The sequence below is a fragment of the Vespula pensylvanica genome, chromosome 13 (genome assembly GCF_014466175.1).
Source record: "Vespula pensylvanica isolate Volc-1 chromosome 13, ASM1446617v1, whole genome shotgun sequence".
NCBI classification, from domain to species: domain Eukaryota; kingdom Metazoa; phylum Arthropoda; class Insecta; order Hymenoptera; family Vespidae; genus Vespula; species Vespula pensylvanica.
In genome coordinates this window covers 1,847,991-1,864,562 of record NC_057697.1, presented here as the reverse complement: position 1 = coordinate 1,864,562, position 16,572 = coordinate 1,847,991, and the positions used below count along the sequence as shown (strand labels likewise).

Sequence of the window (16,572 nt, the reverse complement as noted above, 5' to 3'; positions counted from 1 at the left end):
GACAACGACGACGACAACGACGACGACGACGACGATGACGACGACGACGACGACGATGACAACGACGACACGATGCAACGACAACGACAACGTCGACGACGGCGACGATGTGGTGTCGTTTACACACGGAAAAACCCGAACGATTTCCGAACGCGGTACGAACTTCTTGCTCTATCTATCTCTCTCTTTCTCTTTCTCTTTCTCTTTCTCTCTTTCTACAGATCTTCGTGTTTGTACCTGCGTATATAACACGAGGATTTTCACATACAACGAACGAATCAAACAAAAAGGACGATAAGCGTACGCGAGCCTGCGCGTTGCGCGGCATACTGAGCTTACCTCCGCGAGCGAGCCGCTTCGAATGCTTCCCCCACCACTCCTCTCTTCCTTTACGTTCTTTCTCTTTCTCTTTCTCTTTCTATCTCTCTTTCTCTCTCTCTCTCTCTCTCTCTCTCTCTCTCTCTCTTTCTCTCTCTATCTATCTATCTGTCTCTCTCATTCTCTCGTTTTCGTACTACACTTACGCTCACACTCTACTACACTTATGGACACTCCTTTCGCTTCTCTCTCTCTCTCTCTCTTTCTCTTGTAAGCCTACTATTGTTTCTCTCTCTCTCTTATTCATTATACTTCTTCTTCTTATTAGTTTATTTCTCTCTTTTATTCAATAGCTCTTTCTCTGTCTCTATATACAACGTTTTCCTCATTCACCGACTTCTTCTTTTTCTTTCTCTTTTTCTCCCTCTTTCTCTCTCTCTCTCTCTCTCTCTCTCCCTCTTTTTACGCTTCATAGCTTCTTTCTCCTCCTTCTTCTTCTTCTTTTTTCTTTTTGTTCTCTCTCTTTCTCTCTCTCTCTCTCTCTCTCTCTCTCTCTCTCTGTATATCTGTCTGTCTTTCTCTTCTTTACGTCGGATTTGCATCGCTGCCGAACATACATACTTACTGGCCGTGTTATACTCGCCGCATGTCTCCACCATGCCATCCTTCGTTGCAAATTCTCGTCTTAAGAAATAGTTCTTCTTCGTTTCTTCTTTTTTCTCCCCTTTTCATTTTTCTGTCTCTCCTTCTTTCATCTTCTGTCGTCGTTATATATGTTTCTTATTGGATCTTATTTTTGATATTCAATGTCGGAAAACTCGATTTCTTTCTCTCTTTCTTTTTTGGTTTTTTAGGAATTTTTTCTGCTTCTATACGAGTACGTGCAATCTGTTACGTTTTTACACGGTCGATAATATAGTTCGGATTCGATGTCACGTGGTATGAGAAGTCGCCATTAATTTTCACGTGGTCAACGTGTAGTCTTGCATCTTATTAATTGATACATCAGACGTTAACCTCTTCTTCTTCTTTTTCTTTCGTCGTTTTGTGCGTTATTTTCTTTCATTTTCTTTATTCTTTTCCTTTTCTCTTGTTAATTTCGTTTCGTGCTAGAATGACGCGATGTGGAAAATTGTTTCGAAGGGGAAAAAAGAAGAACTGTGTGAATTTGTCAAGAAAGAAGAAGCAAAAGATCCGGCTTAACGTTGAGAAAGATAAGATAAATTAACGAGAGTTAGGAGGGAGACGTTCTTTTACATAAACTCTATTACGTAAGTAATAATGAAATAATTTTATAAAATAGACTCTCTCTCTCTCTCTCTCTCTCTCTCTCTCTCTCTCTCTCTCTCTCTCTCTCTCTCTCTCTCTCTCTCTCTCTCTATCTATCTTTCTGTTTCTAACCAAATTATTTATGAATTATTTCCTGGTAAGAGAGGAAGAGAAAAGGAGATAAAAAGAAAGAAAGAGAGAGGGAGATCATCAAGCTAATTGATTAAAAAATATTTCAAGGTCGATCGCGATCGTTCGTCGATAATTAAAATGATTTCTTTGCTGTGTTTATTAACGTGTTAGTCATCATCACTATTTAACATACTTAAATATTTTCTCGCGTCAGCGACATCGACGACAGCAACATCTCTCTCTCTCTTTCTCTCTCTCTCTCTGTGTGTCTCTCTTTTTCTCTCCTTACCCACTCCCTCACTCTCTCCACATCACACAACTACACCTTATTCGCACGATGGAATTTCCTTTGTGTCCCTCCCGAAAGATGATCGAAATTACCATAGTATGCAAATGTAAATTCGGTTGGTGAGGTAGCACGATAGACTGACATAAAATCGTTTAGTATTCCGATAACGTAAATTCCGAAAAGAATTTTACGAAAATTCCTTATCTCTTCCTCAGAAAGAGAGAAAGAGAGAAAGGAGAGAGAGAGAGAGAGAGAGAGAGAGAAAAATTCGTATCTGTTTAATCTAGACTTGTGTTCCGTAGTCAAGGAGGTATTAAAGAACATTTTTGTTTCATTCGACAATTATATCCATATAAAATTAATGGTGTAAATATTTTGGTCCCAGTCGTTTATTTTTTTTAAATTAATTATCGTCTGATCAAAAATAAGAAGAAAAAGAAAGTGATAATAATAATTACATAAATACCGAGCGAGGTATTCGTTGTTAAGTAAAAAAAAGTGCGGGAATTTCGAAAATCCTAACAACGAGTTTTTCAGTGCGATGCAACGTAAAGAGGTCAGGGCCCCGGGGTCACGTACCTACGTAAAGAACTTCGACGAATCAAAGTTGCCGCCTGTTATATATATATACATATATAAGGTAGCTTAGGAAAATCAAAAAAAAGAAAGGACAAAAAATTTAAAAGCAATTTCCCATCTAATAAATTCGAGTTATCTATATTAAATAACTTGTAATTAAAGGATTTGATCCAAGTTCTTGATGATGATAATGATCCGATTGAAAATCGACCAATAAAATGGAATGGAAGTGTTCGTTATGTTAATGACGTCACTGTAACGTAGGAAACACATTATTGGTCGTTCTTATGACTCGTTTCTCAAGGTTACTCGTTGCATACCATCGCATTAGTGATCACGCTTACGCAACGAGTACCTACATACACCCGCAATACTGTCGCTCGTTTTACGCATCGTCCTCGTTGTCGCAGTTGTCGCCGTAGTCGTCGTAGTCGTAAAGGTAACGCTCTACGAGCTACGATCTACGATTTAACGAAATGAGAGTTTAGCGTGTGCCACGCATGAATATCGTTCGTTCACGTAGGTATCTACCGTATAAAGAAAACGTTAAGGTGCCGGTTTTATCTCATGAAACGAGCTTCTTTACGAGCCTCTTAAAATCGTTCGACCGTTACACGATCTTACGATCTACGTGTGATGAAAAGAGAAAGAGAAAGAGAAAGAGAGAGATGATCGATAGGATCGATAGTTAGCCGCCATATTTGATCGGTCAATAATAGAACGTTGTTCACGAGTTTATATCGAACACTCGGTATATCAAACCTTGTTACAATCATTGGAAAGAGAACGAGAGACGATATTATCTTGTATGTGTAATAGAAGGAGAAAAAATAATCGATAGGATCGATCGTTAGTCGCCATATTTGATCGGCGGTCAATAATGAGCCTTGTTCACGGGTTTATATCGAACACCCGTTATATATCAAATCGAGTTACGTGCATTAGAAGGAGAAAGAGAAAGAATGATCGATAGGATCGATCGTTAGTCGCCATTATTGATCGGTCAATAATGAATGTTATTTCGCGGGTTTATATTGAACACCCGGTGTGTCAAACCGAGTTACGGGTTTTAGAAAGAGAGAGATAGAAAGAACGAGGGAGGGAGAGAGAGAGAGAGAGAGAGAGAGAGAGAGAGGCGGGCTGTTGAGATGTGGATCGGAAACGGCATTTATTTTATAGACATTTATTGCTAGTTATGATCGAGAAGTTGAAAATGTCTTTACTCTGTCGATAATAAAATTTTTAATCGTGTCTAACTTTTCTAATATATTTATTATTAGATACTTATTTCTTATACGTGTGTCTTATCGTTTAAAATTACCTTCTACCAGAACGTATTAATTATCAGCAATCATTTAATCGGTTCGTTAAATATTGGCGATTGTAATTAATTCAAATTGTTCGAAATAACAAATTCGCGCAAGAATTGTTGACTTGATAATGTTTCTTATATTTTCTTATAAATTTTTTTACATCGGAAAAAGAGAGAGAGAGAAAAAAAGAGAGACAGAGAGATAGAGACAGAGAGAAAAAGAAAAAAAAAAAAAAAAGAGCTTGAGCGAACATAACCTTTTTCCGATGGTGGATCGAAACTCGATCGTACTTTTAATGCCGTCCATTATCCTCGAAAGACAACGCTCTCGCACTGGCAGATGGAAAGCGTATTTATTATCTGGGAGATCACGTCCACTGGAAGAGCCGTTAAACGAAGTAGAAAGTTCACCTCTCAATCGACAGCTCCTCGATTTCCCGCGAGTCTACATCTGTTATTTTATTTTATAATCTCGCTTTTTTTTTCTTCTTCTTCTTTAAGAACTTTTTATTCGTTTCTTTTTTCTTTTTCCCTTTTTTTTTTCTTATTCCACGATTTTTGTCTTTGCATTGGAATTTTTCATTTTTTTTTCTTTTTTCTTGTTGTTTTTCTTTCTTTTTTTCTATCGATCAGAACAGCTCGAAAATTATATTCCTCGATAGATCGTTGTTAAAGATCGTCATTTTATTATTCTAATTTTATCGTTTCTTTTGTTGTTCTCACGTTTCGTAATTTTTACTTTGCGCTCGAAAGTTTTTTCTTTTTTTTTTTTTTTTTTTTTTTGTATTCTTTTCTCTTCTTATTTTACATTAGTTTTGTTTTTGAATTCTTGTTTCTTTTTTTTTTTTTTGTTTAATTTAATTATTTAATCGATTTAATCGGAACAAGGTTGAGAATTACATTCACGAAAGGTCATTATATATTATTAGTTGCATGGCGAACACCATTGTGGACCGATTCTTCGACGAGTCAATGAACTCCAAAGGTCGGAGGATTATTCGTGCACGATCGAGGAAGCACGGTTTATCTCGGGACAAAAGAAAACTCAATTAAATTGTTCTACTTGCGAAACAGTCATTTTCTAATCTACCATCACTCGATTTCTAATAAATTTATTTGATTTTCAATCGATAAAATCTCGATTTTCTCGTTTTGAAAAACCTCTTTAACGATTTATTTTTTACATCAATATCTTTTGTACATCAGTATAATACTTTCTACATTCTTCGTTCAAATATTAAATTACACGACTCCCACAATTTTTTCTTTTTTTATTTATTCTGATTTTTAAGCATCAATAATTTCTTTTCTTTTCTTTTATTTTTTCAATTGCTTTCACGCGTCCAGAATTTTATATCTGTATATTTCACAGACAATAATAACAAGTTATTGAATATAGTAACAAATAACTTCGCGATTTTCCTCATAAAAAAAAAAAAATATAGATATCGCAAACGACGTCAACGAAGATCACGTTGTAATTCTTATTGAAATCGTAAACACGTATTTTATGAAATATGTACTTATTTTTCCATAAAAGAAAAAAAAAAGAATGAATCACAAATGACGTTGCATCGCGTTAATAGAAATCGCGGTAATTCTTATGAAAATCGTAAACACGTATTTTACATAATAGTAACTAACGCAAAGACTAACACATCCTTTAACGCGCATATGCACTATCGACGATTAATAAAAATAATAATAATAATCTCTGAAGAGTATAACTCGACAGAAAGAACAGGAAGCATGATTATTCTTTGGTGTTTTGCATAGAGTATGCAAAAGGAATGCATGCTACTTAAAATATAATAGATAACGGTCTACAATGAATGAATAATTAGCGCAGAGTTAATTAATATTTCTTCATTATGCTGTCCCCTTTTTTTTCTTTCAATTTTCTTTTTATTTTCTTTTTCAACATTTAATTAACATACAATACGTACTCCTAAAAAGGAGGAAGCTGAAATATTAAATATAATCGATTTTAAATAATTATTTAATTTTACATCTAACTGTAGATAGAAAAAAGAAAAAGGATTATTTATCATATTATTCGATAATTAAAAAAGAAGAAGAAAGACGAATTATTTTTTTTAATTTACCAACTAAAAATATATGTACATATATATAATCGCAGTAATAAAAAAAATATATATATAAAAATAATTAAAATATACGATGAATTACTATATTATATATTTGATCTACTATGATCTTGAAAATGATGCAATTCTCTATTATAAAAAATCTCTCTCTCTCTCTCTCTTTCTCTCTCTCTCTGCCCCCCTCTCTCTCTTTCTCGTATTCTAAGAGATCCAAGACGTGTAGAAGATCTAAGTAGGTACGTAAGTCTGCTCGAACCGGCTCGTGCAGTACGTGATCCATGGATCGTGGTTCCTTCTCTTCGTTTCGTGTCGTCGAACTCTCTGACAGTTGATTCCGTGCCTTATACCAATGCGCGTCCTCTTTTTTCCTTTTCCCGTTCTAAACTCTCCCCCTTTACCCCAGCCCACACCAACCCACCCCCACTCGTGTCTACCTCACTCCCACTACCTTCTTCTCTCTTCGAGTCTTTTAGTTTTCTAGTCTTCGCACATACATATATATATATATATGTGTATGTATGTATTAGTAAGTACTTAGTTATAGGCAGATTTCGTAATCGTTTGCTAACATTCTTTTAACATACGCATACGTTAGCATAATCTCATTCCGCACAAGATCTATTATCTGTAATACTGTGTTTGTCTTTCTTCTTCTTCTTTTTTCATCTTCTTCTTCTTCTTCTTCTGTTTTTTTTTTTTTTTTTATGTGCATCGCTGTACATTGTGAATTCATATTGCATCGATCAATTTTATATTTATTTTTAGCGAAAATCCTTGGGAATAATTTTATTTTTAATTTGTCAGATTGTCATGTATCTATTAATTCTTTAAAGAAATTGTTTACGTTTGTATTTAGCGTTAATATTAATCGTTTTTTTTAATTTTCTGATAAAGGCATCGATCAAGTAAAATGTTTTATTATCAATTCGTTCGTCTGTCAAAAAACGTATTGACGATTATTTAACGTTCAATGTTGAAATTAATTAGACAAAATAGATTAGATATTTAGCATGAAGATAATCCTTCAAGTCCAGCTAATTATCTAATATCTAGTTATTTAATTAGGACGAATCAATCGTTGAATTTTACGTCTAGAATAATTCCAAATGATTTGCGACATTGATTAGAGAGAAATACTGTGTCCTAAATGGATTAGGTTCATTAGCGTGTCTCTTCGATGACATACTCTCAATCGTTTCCGTTCACTTATACGTCATTGCAATTTTCACGTGAAGGTCTTATGGTACTATTTATGGATTTTACTTTGGTAAATACATACCTCCCTCTCTCTCTCTCTCTCTCTCTCTCTCTCTCTCTCTCTCTCTCTCTCTTCCTTTCGCTTTTCTATTTTGAACTAATTATAATAGAGTCTAGAGCGTAGTGGATGATTAAATATCGTTGCAGTTATTATAAAAAAAAAAAAACAAAAAAAATGTAGTCATATACAATAGTAAAAAAATATTTAAAATATTTATATTCATATAATAATTAACAAATTGTTATTTTGTATTTATTCATTTATTTTTATATCTCTTTTATTTGTTACAAGCGATTAGGAAAGTATCTCAAATGTCATTTCTTTTAACATTAATAATATTCAATTACTATAATATTTATATTGCAAATTGTTCAATTAAATCAGTATATTCTCATAGAAAGTTATTTCGATTATCAGAAACAATGATATCGAATTCTATCAAAGCGTATTGTGTAATTCACGAAGGTCAAGCCTTTACAAATCCTTCCACTATCACTCGGTTTTAATTCTAATAAAAATAGAAATAAAAGTTGCTCGTGAAAATGAAAATAAAGTTCCAACTCGTTAAACTCGTAAAAAATGTGAAAGGACAAATAAAAAGTTAGAAGGAAATAGAAAGAATAAAAAAAAAACAACTAAGTAATACTTATACATATATATATAATAATTATGTGTGTGTGTATGAATGTATGTCCTCGAGATATTTATTATCCTAAATTAGATTAGAACGTTAGTACGTGCTGATAATAACTGTAAAGAGAGAGAAACAGAAAGAGATAGATAGAGAGAGAGAGAGAGAGAGAGAGAGAGAGAGAGAAAGAGAGAGAGAGAGCAAAACGTGCACGCACAAGATGACCTGAAAAAACAATTACCATGAGTTTCTGTACCAATAAAGTGCACGAACATTTTAGATTCTATTTAAGAGTAAGACTCGTATCCTATTTTATCAAAACTTGTATTATCATTCCAATGGTCTAATATTATGTAATTTTCTTTTATACTTTTATAGTAATATTTGTTTAATTATTCTCTTTCTCTCTCTCTGTCATTTTCTTTCTCCTAATTTATTTATTATATATTAATTATTTAATCTTATCATTCCCTTTAATATATATATATATATACATATATATATAATATTGAACACAAATTTTGATTAAATTGGATTGCCATAAAAGTGCTTTTATCTTGAAGACAATAGAGCTTTTAAAGGACGAACGAATAAATAAATTTATCAGAGAATAAGATGGTGTGCTTTTACGAAGGGAAAAGCATGATCGGGAGACCTCGTATAACGAATCTAATAATAATAAATTTTGTGGGAATATCTAATTTTGCAGAAGATATTATCAACCATGGGATCTTATCAATGAGAACATTGATATATAGAGTTACCATTTTGCTTATCGATCGGAACGTTTTATTGAGACACCCGTTGTATGACAGTAAAGAGAAAATTTATGATATAATGTATATGTATGTATAATTTCGAGGTCGAAGTAGAGTTAGAAAACTTAGGTCACATTAACTCGAAAGTTAACTCGTTTAACCTTCCGACTCGTACGACTTGTAAAGATCAAGATTTATCTGTATATATAGATCTTACGAATATGTGTGTTTATTTAATATTTTGCGATTAAAATCGGACAATTTTTATTAATTAATAAAAAATTGTTTATGTACCTGTTACAGGATAATCGATATAAATACTTAGATAAATAACAATGTTTATTATTAATAATTGATATTAATATGAAAAACGAGAAAGTTAAGAAACGTAATGAAATTAGGATATGGATGGAAGTACGGGTATGTGTTTAGATTAGAAATAAATCATATACATACATATATAATATATATTATATTTCCATATGGTATACATCAGTACGTTTACATCCATCTTCGGATACAATGCGTTATTACATACATTATTGTTTTATTTTTAAATTTTATAATTCTTTTTTTCTTTTTCTTTTCTTTTTTCTTCGTCTTTCTTTTTTTAAATTTGTATTCCTGTCGTTATTGGTTATTTCACTTAAATTAGCATAGATCACTTAAAATGAGTGTGTCGTTTTTAATTTCAAAGTTGCTTCGATTCGATTCGAGATCTCCTTGCTTCGCGTTCCTTTTTTTGGAATCATTGCGACCAATTTCTTTTTTTTTTTTTTTTTTCTTCGCATCTAATTTTTCCCGACAAATTACGTTGTTACAATCTACAAAACAATGTTCCTTTTCAAGCATTCCAGATATCGTATAAATCTTTAGAAAGAAAAAAGAAAAGGAAATAGAAAAAGAAAAAACATTTCTCGGATATTATATATATAATATATTTATGTATATATATTTTTTATTTATTTATTTATTTATTTATTTATTTATTTATTTATTATTTTCCATTACATATATCCCATTGTTCGTCGTTGCTCGCGAAAAAGGATTTAGGAAGCATTAGGCCGCGAGAAAATCTAATCGAAATGTACGAGAAAACTAGAACACGCAAAAGAAAAAGAAAAAAGATGAAAAACGAAATTTACGAAATTTTCTATTAATCATTTCTTCGTTCGTTCGTTTGTTTAGATAAAACGATATTGTGGCCTTCGATGATGATTCTTCGTTCTCGTTTAACTATTTCTCTTAATAACGTGGAATATTTCTATTGATTTCTTTTTTTTTTTTTTCTTTTTTCTATGGAGAATCACACACGACGAACGAAAATAGCAAATTAATTGAAGGTAAGCGTACTAAAACGGTAATCGTATTGTTCAGATTTTATGTCGTCAAGATGATATCTTGTTATCTTCCTCGATGATGTCGCACCATAGATTAGATTCCTTCATGGTTTCGTTGAATTGACTCTGATCCTTTGATCCTTTTGCTAGGATATATCGTGGATAGAACGACGTGTTGTTGTTGGAACTCGAAGGATGAATTTAGTTAGGAAGGGAAAAAGAAAGAAAAAGAGAGAGAGAGAGAGAAAGAGAAAGAGAGAGAGAGAGAGAGAGAGAGAGAGAGAGAGAGAGAGAGAGAGAAAGGAAAGAGAAAGAATCGAACAATTGGAGACGAGGTAGTTCATAAAGAAGATTATATCCTTCGACGTTCTTGTTAAATCGATTAAATAATTATTTATCTTTTATCTTTTACTTTTTATTTTCTAATCGAACGAAAAAGAAAAGTAAAAGAAAAATAAAAAAGATTATGAAGAGATTCTATCCCTAGAGGGATTAGAAATTTCGTATCTAATTATATAGATAAGAAATTAAATAGTGATTAAAGAAAAGAAGAGATTTAAGATTAGAATTTGAAAGGAAAAGAAACGAAAAGGATTTAGAAATTTAATCAGTGATTAAAAAATAAAAGAAATTTCGTCGAAATATCATCGATCCTACATATAACGATTATATAACAATCATTTCATATTTAGACACATATAAAATAATTTATATATATATATATATATATATATATATGTAACATGTATATAAGTAAAAAAAATAATAAAGTTAGTGGTTAGATGAGAGATTAGAAAAAAACAAGAATTCATGACGAATCATCGATCCTGACAACGAATAAAATCGGAAAAGAAATAAATAAAATTTAGCGACATATTGATAAAAAGAAAAAAGAAATAATAGCCATAATAATAAACGAATGAAAATAAAAATAAAAATAAATAATGATAGATCATTGATCGAACGTCGAATTAATGGATCGCGCTCGTGCGCAGATGGTTTCTTTTATCAATTTTCTCATTATAATTATTAATTATCATTAACATTTGCATTATCATTATATAATAATAATTATTATTATTATAATTATATTATTATAATATTTTTTTTGTCTCCATTTTGTTGTTGTCATTTTTCGAAGGATATCGCGTATTGAAATGAGAATGAAGGAGGTGGTTGGGTCGGGTCGGGGTTTACAATGTATAAGGAAATGAAATATAAGAGCGTTGGATTTGGTATAGTGAGATCATCAGGGTCATTTTAGGGATTGGATCGTCCAGTTTAACCCCATTTTTGGAAGAGACCCATCCGTTGACACTGACAGTTAGAACCCCATAAATTGCAACGGCAACTCGAGCTATAGCAACAATCCTTTGGCCGGTGATCGCAGTTACCACCGCGTCTTATGCAGGCACGTCTGAACAAATGAATCAACGAGGAACGCCTACTCGAGATTAGGGGCTTCGTGAGATTCCTTATTCTTAATATCGATACATTCAGGGAAGTGTGGAAAAAATAAAGGAACAAATAAAAGAAAAGAAAAAAGAAAAAGAAAACAAGAAAATAAGGAGACGTGATATTATTCCTTCTTTTTTTTCTTCTCATTTTTTTTTCTTTTTTTTTTTCAATATTTCAATTTCTTAGGAGAAAATTAATAGAGAAAAAAAAAGATCGGGTCGACGCAATATGCCCCCTTTTTTTTTTTTATAAGACATTTTAAGAGAACAATAATGAAGGGAAAGAAATAATAGATCGACGGAAAGAAATGAAAAAATAAAAAGGAAAAAGAATAATGAAATCAAGATAAAAGTAATAGAGACAATTATTCGAAGGTATTCTATAAAATTAGAAATATATACAATCAATGATAAAAAGTAATTAATTAAGGACATTGATCAGGGATAAACGGATTAGAAAGAGAGATAGCGAGATACTCACTTTTGTTGAGCCGCTCGCATTAAATTCTCCAAGGCATTGTCTGAATAGTCTGAGTCTACTACCTGTAATGAGTCTTCTTCCGGGACTAAAGCAAGCGAATCTAAAATTAAAATTAAATCTTGTGAGATTAGGATAACTTTGTTATAAAAAAAAAAAAGAAAAAAGAAAAATAAGAAGAGTTAAGTGTACACATAATTTTCAAAAACTTATCGATGTACGATCGTATACAAAAGAGAGAAAAAAAAAAAAAGGAAAGAAATAATAAAAAATAAAAAAAGGAAAGAAGAAAAAAATATCAGTAAATATAAGTAAATACATCTTTGTATATAATATTTAAATTGACATAATATTCATGTACCAATAATACATTAATAATTAACGATTATACTTTATTACATAGACGAAGATTTTAATGTATTATATAATATTAATTAGACTTCAATTTTCTATATAAATAAAAATATCTGAGATAAAATGAAAATGGTATAGTAATCGATATAGGATATCGACTTATATATGTATACGTATATATGTACACACATTTTATGTTATCATAGTTAATGCATTAGGGAAGTTATTCGAGAATGATATTTACTCTCGATCGAACAGTCGATATTAATGATGACAAAGATGATGATGATGATCGTAATCATGATGAAGATGATAATATCGATACGAGGACGTTCTATTTTTATATTAACAAGAGTCTAAAGAAACACTTCGATAAAGGGTATCGAAATAAAAATAGAATGGCGCACAAGTATCATATGGCTATAAATAATCGTCAATGTTTATTCTTATAAATCACTTTACGTAGAGTTACATATCGTCGATTATAAAAAGTCAATAGGAACGAAAAGTTTTTTAAAAGCTCGTTTGATAAAAAAATGAGAAAGAAAAATAATAATAATAATAATAATAATAATAATTCTTTTCTCTTAATTAAAATCAAGATAATTTCTTTTAGGAATCTTTTTTTCCTTCCCCAACTCTGACATACACATCTCTTGTCTTTTATTCATTGTTAAATTTAAATAAATGGAAATGTTTCTTTTTATATTATTCTATTTTCTTTCTTTTTATTCTCTGTCTGTTTATTTCTGTTAGACTGTCGATATTATTTTAAAAAATTGATTTTTGCAAGATTACGTGTTTTTTTCCTTTTTTTTTTTTTTCTTTTTTTAAACAATATTTATCAACGCAAACTAAACCCGATGAACATCTCTTTGACTAATCATTCACTGTTAAAGTTGCTTCATGGAATATTCATACTAGATATTTACCACCAAATAACTTTACCATGAATTTACATATGTACCATATACCATGAATATTCTCTACCATTTATATACCTACGAGTATATACGAAGCGGCAAAGAAGGTTGAAGAATATAAGGATAAAGGGTAAAATGCTGTAAAATCTTATGATCCATTCGACAAATACCTTCTTAATTATAAATCATTATCAAAAAAATCTGTATTTAAGTTTCTGTTTAAAAGGAATTAAGAATATAATCTTGTTTTTTATAAATGTTAAAAGAAAACAAAGGCAAATTAATTTATTAATGAAAAAAAAAAAAAAAAGGAAAACAGAAAATTTTGTTTGAATCAAAAAATTCGATAAGAAAATTTCGAAGGAACTTCGAAAAGAAAATTTCCATAAGACAAAGAAATATTTCTGATATAAATGATAATAATGAAAATAAGATAAATATATTTCATTATAAAAGAAAAAAGAAAATGTAGAGATTATTATTTCGAATAATTCGAAAACAAATAGATAAGATAAAGAAATCAGAGATATTCTCCCTTTCTTTCTCTTTCTCTTTTTCTTTTTCTCTTGATATTTTCTTACTCGTCGATATTGCTCGAGCAAACTTTGGGATCAAGGTAATCCAGAGAAACACCCTCTTGCTCGTTTCCTCTCTTTTTTTTACGACCCACCCTTCCAAACGAGAATATTCTACGAATTCGTAAAGAAAATTACAAACCCCATATACACATGCACATATATATTACTTAACAAAAAATTACTATATTCGTTCCTTCGTCAGATTATTATTAATTATTTTACGAAACTTGACTTCAGAAAAAGAAATAATAAAGGATATAAAAAAAAGCATACAAAACTTGAATAGCAAAAAAAAAGAAAACGATAATCCCGTTCGAATAAAAGATTTTCAATTAAAATTTTCGACTTTTTTGGACCAATTAGGATTCATTTTTGATTAGAAAAAAATAAAAAAAAAAAAAAAAAAAGATTTTTTCGAATCGAACTTGGAAAAGATATTTTTGTGAACCGAGAGTAATTCTATTTGAAAGAAAAATATTTCGTTCGAACTGTGCATAAAATATCGATGAAAATTTTTGACCAGCATTGTCATTTTGTTCTATCTTCTTTTTTATTTATTTATTTTTTTTTCTTCTTTTTCATGTACATACATATTTTTTTCATATATATCCTCGTATAAAAATGTCAGAAAAATTATCGATAGATGAACTTGTTGTCAGAACGTCCTTGAAATTATACAGTGTCATATCCCATTGGGAAAATGGCTGTCGTTAAAGTTTCGTCGCGTTTCGTTCGGTTAAAATTTATACTATGTCATGACTGTATGTACGTACTATTACTCATAGAAAATCTTGTTTATTTCGTGCAAGAGAAAATTCTATATATGTATATATGTATAGGCTCATACATATATATATATATATATATATATATATATATACACACACATATGAGGGTATACATATACCCTCCATATATTTCGTGCTCGGAATTATTCTCTGAAATAATTTCAGAAAGTTCTTCCTGAAGCCAAACAGACTTCCTTCCAAACAAAAAAATAAAGAAAAGAGAAAATGAGAAAGAAGAAAAACAAAGTGAAATTTTTTAAATGGAAAAAGAAATGAAAAGTTTTTCGATTCGTCAATAAATTTATTTATTCATTTCTTATTTTCTTTTCTTTGTTTTCTTTTTTTTTTTTTTGTTTTAATTAAATTTTAGAAGACTATCGATTATTATTAATATTATATATAATATTTTTATATTATATTTCTTATACTCTCTCTCTCTCTCTCTTTCGCTTTATATGAAATTACTAATAATTTTATTTTATTTTAATTCTGTCTTGCCTATTTTTGATTCTATACAATGTAGTAATGAAATTTCATCAGTAGTAAAAGTAAGGTAAAGGCCAGCCATACGTTCTCGCCTACGAATCATCCCACACATATGTACGTCGAGTTTACTTTGATAAAGAGAACATTAAGATTACATTTCATCGGTGTTAACAGGATAAAGAAAGAAAGAAAGAAAAAAAAAAAACGAACAAAAAAGTGAAGAAAAAAGATACTAATTACGATGCATTGCTACTGGTAATATTTTTTCGTTGATATTACACATTTTGTGTTAACGTTATCTCTTTTTTCCACATTCTTCTTGTTTTATTCTCTTCGATGTGAAATGAAAAGGTCAAAGGTAACTTCGACTGTGAAATTTTATAATACTCGTAAGAAGTCTTCAATTCTAGTTATTCTTTTAGAGAGATCTCTTACTTAATTAAATAATAAATTATTGATTAATTAATTAATCAAGAATTATATATATCTATATACAATAATAATAATATAAATTTAATAATATAAATCTCTTATTTGCCCGACAATAAATTAATAAGTAAACAGAAAATAAAAATTCCAAGAACGTTGATTCTTATATTGTATATCTCGTTAGATAAAAAAGGAAAGGAAAAAAAATTCTCAAGGGATATAAATTTCAACTTCGTGATTCTCGCAAACGCAATACTCTCTCGTTTTCCAGGCTCGCGTCCCTTTTTTTATCTACCCTATAAACGTGAATTCAATACCCTAAAACTGACTCAATTCGAGTGGTAATAAAATATCTCACAGTCGACGAAGTACATGTTGATATCGATTTGGATTAAATAAAAACAAAAAAGAAAGAAAATCTAAGAGATAAAAAAATAAAATAAAATAAAATAATCATTTTCTTTATCTTTTTCTTTTGCTTCTCTCTTTCTTTTTCTTTTTGTCATTGCTTATAAATCGATGATGATTAGAAAATTGAAACGATAGAGAAGCTCCTTAAAATCATTGATCCTACGTTGTGTTCAATTAAAAAATGTTGATTACTACATCGAGATTAAAATCGATTGGGTGAACTCTTACATACATATCTATTATATGTGGTCTTCCGTTAGTTGTGAAATTAATTTTATTTCACTTTCACGATGCTGTTGCATAACTAACAAGGACAAGAAGATAGCAATAAGGATAGAATAGGATAAGATAGGTTGAACAGTTAAATCGGGATTTACACGCGAGATAGTAAATGCAAATTACGTTTACATTAACACTCTCGTTAAGACTACAAAAGAGACAAATTTTGTTGATTTTCAAAGCTCGTCTGATCGTATTCCCTTAACATAATACTACTCGATAGTAAGAAAGAATATCTCGATCATAAATTTCAATTAATTAATTAAAATATAATTATGATTTCACGAAGATATAAACGTTTTCAAATTTCTTTTGAAAAATTTATTTGAATTTAAATTCTTTTTCTCTTCTCCTGTCTCTCATTTTGTTTTTTTTTCTTTTTTTTTTTTTTTTTT

The 16,572-nt window shown here is 30.3% G+C and overlaps 2 protein-coding genes across 3 annotated transcripts in view; one reads left to right on the top strand and one right to left on the bottom strand.

Annotated features, from left to right (window-relative positions):
- Positions 1 to 1,149: 1,149 nt before the first annotated feature.
- LOC122633927 overlaps positions 1,150 to 16,572 on the top strand; it is a 22,140-nt gene continuing 6,717 nt past the window's right edge. The window contains exon 1 of the mRNA XM_043822421.1: positions 1,150 to 1,589. The gene's annotated coding sequence lies outside the window, so the exon portion shown is untranslated. The remainder of the gene's footprint in view (positions 1,590 to 16,572) is intronic.
- The window catches only part of LOC122633929 (U8-agatoxin-Ao1a-like), a 6,909-nt gene continuing 1,502 nt past the window's right edge, over positions 11,166 to 16,572 (bottom strand). Inside the window, exons 2-3 of one of the 2 annotated variants that reach the window (XM_043822424.1) lie at positions 11,933 to 12,032; positions 11,166 to 11,411 (exon numbers count right to left, since the gene is read on the bottom strand). In XM_043822424.1, coding sequence (XP_043678359.1) covers positions 11,276 to 11,411; positions 11,933 to 12,032 — 236 coding nt within the window. In that variant the 3' untranslated portion in view covers positions 11,166 to 11,275. Of the gene's footprint in view, positions 11,439 to 11,932; positions 12,033 to 16,572 lie in introns of both variants that reach the window. The other variant, XM_043822423.1, reaches the window with a different exon arrangement.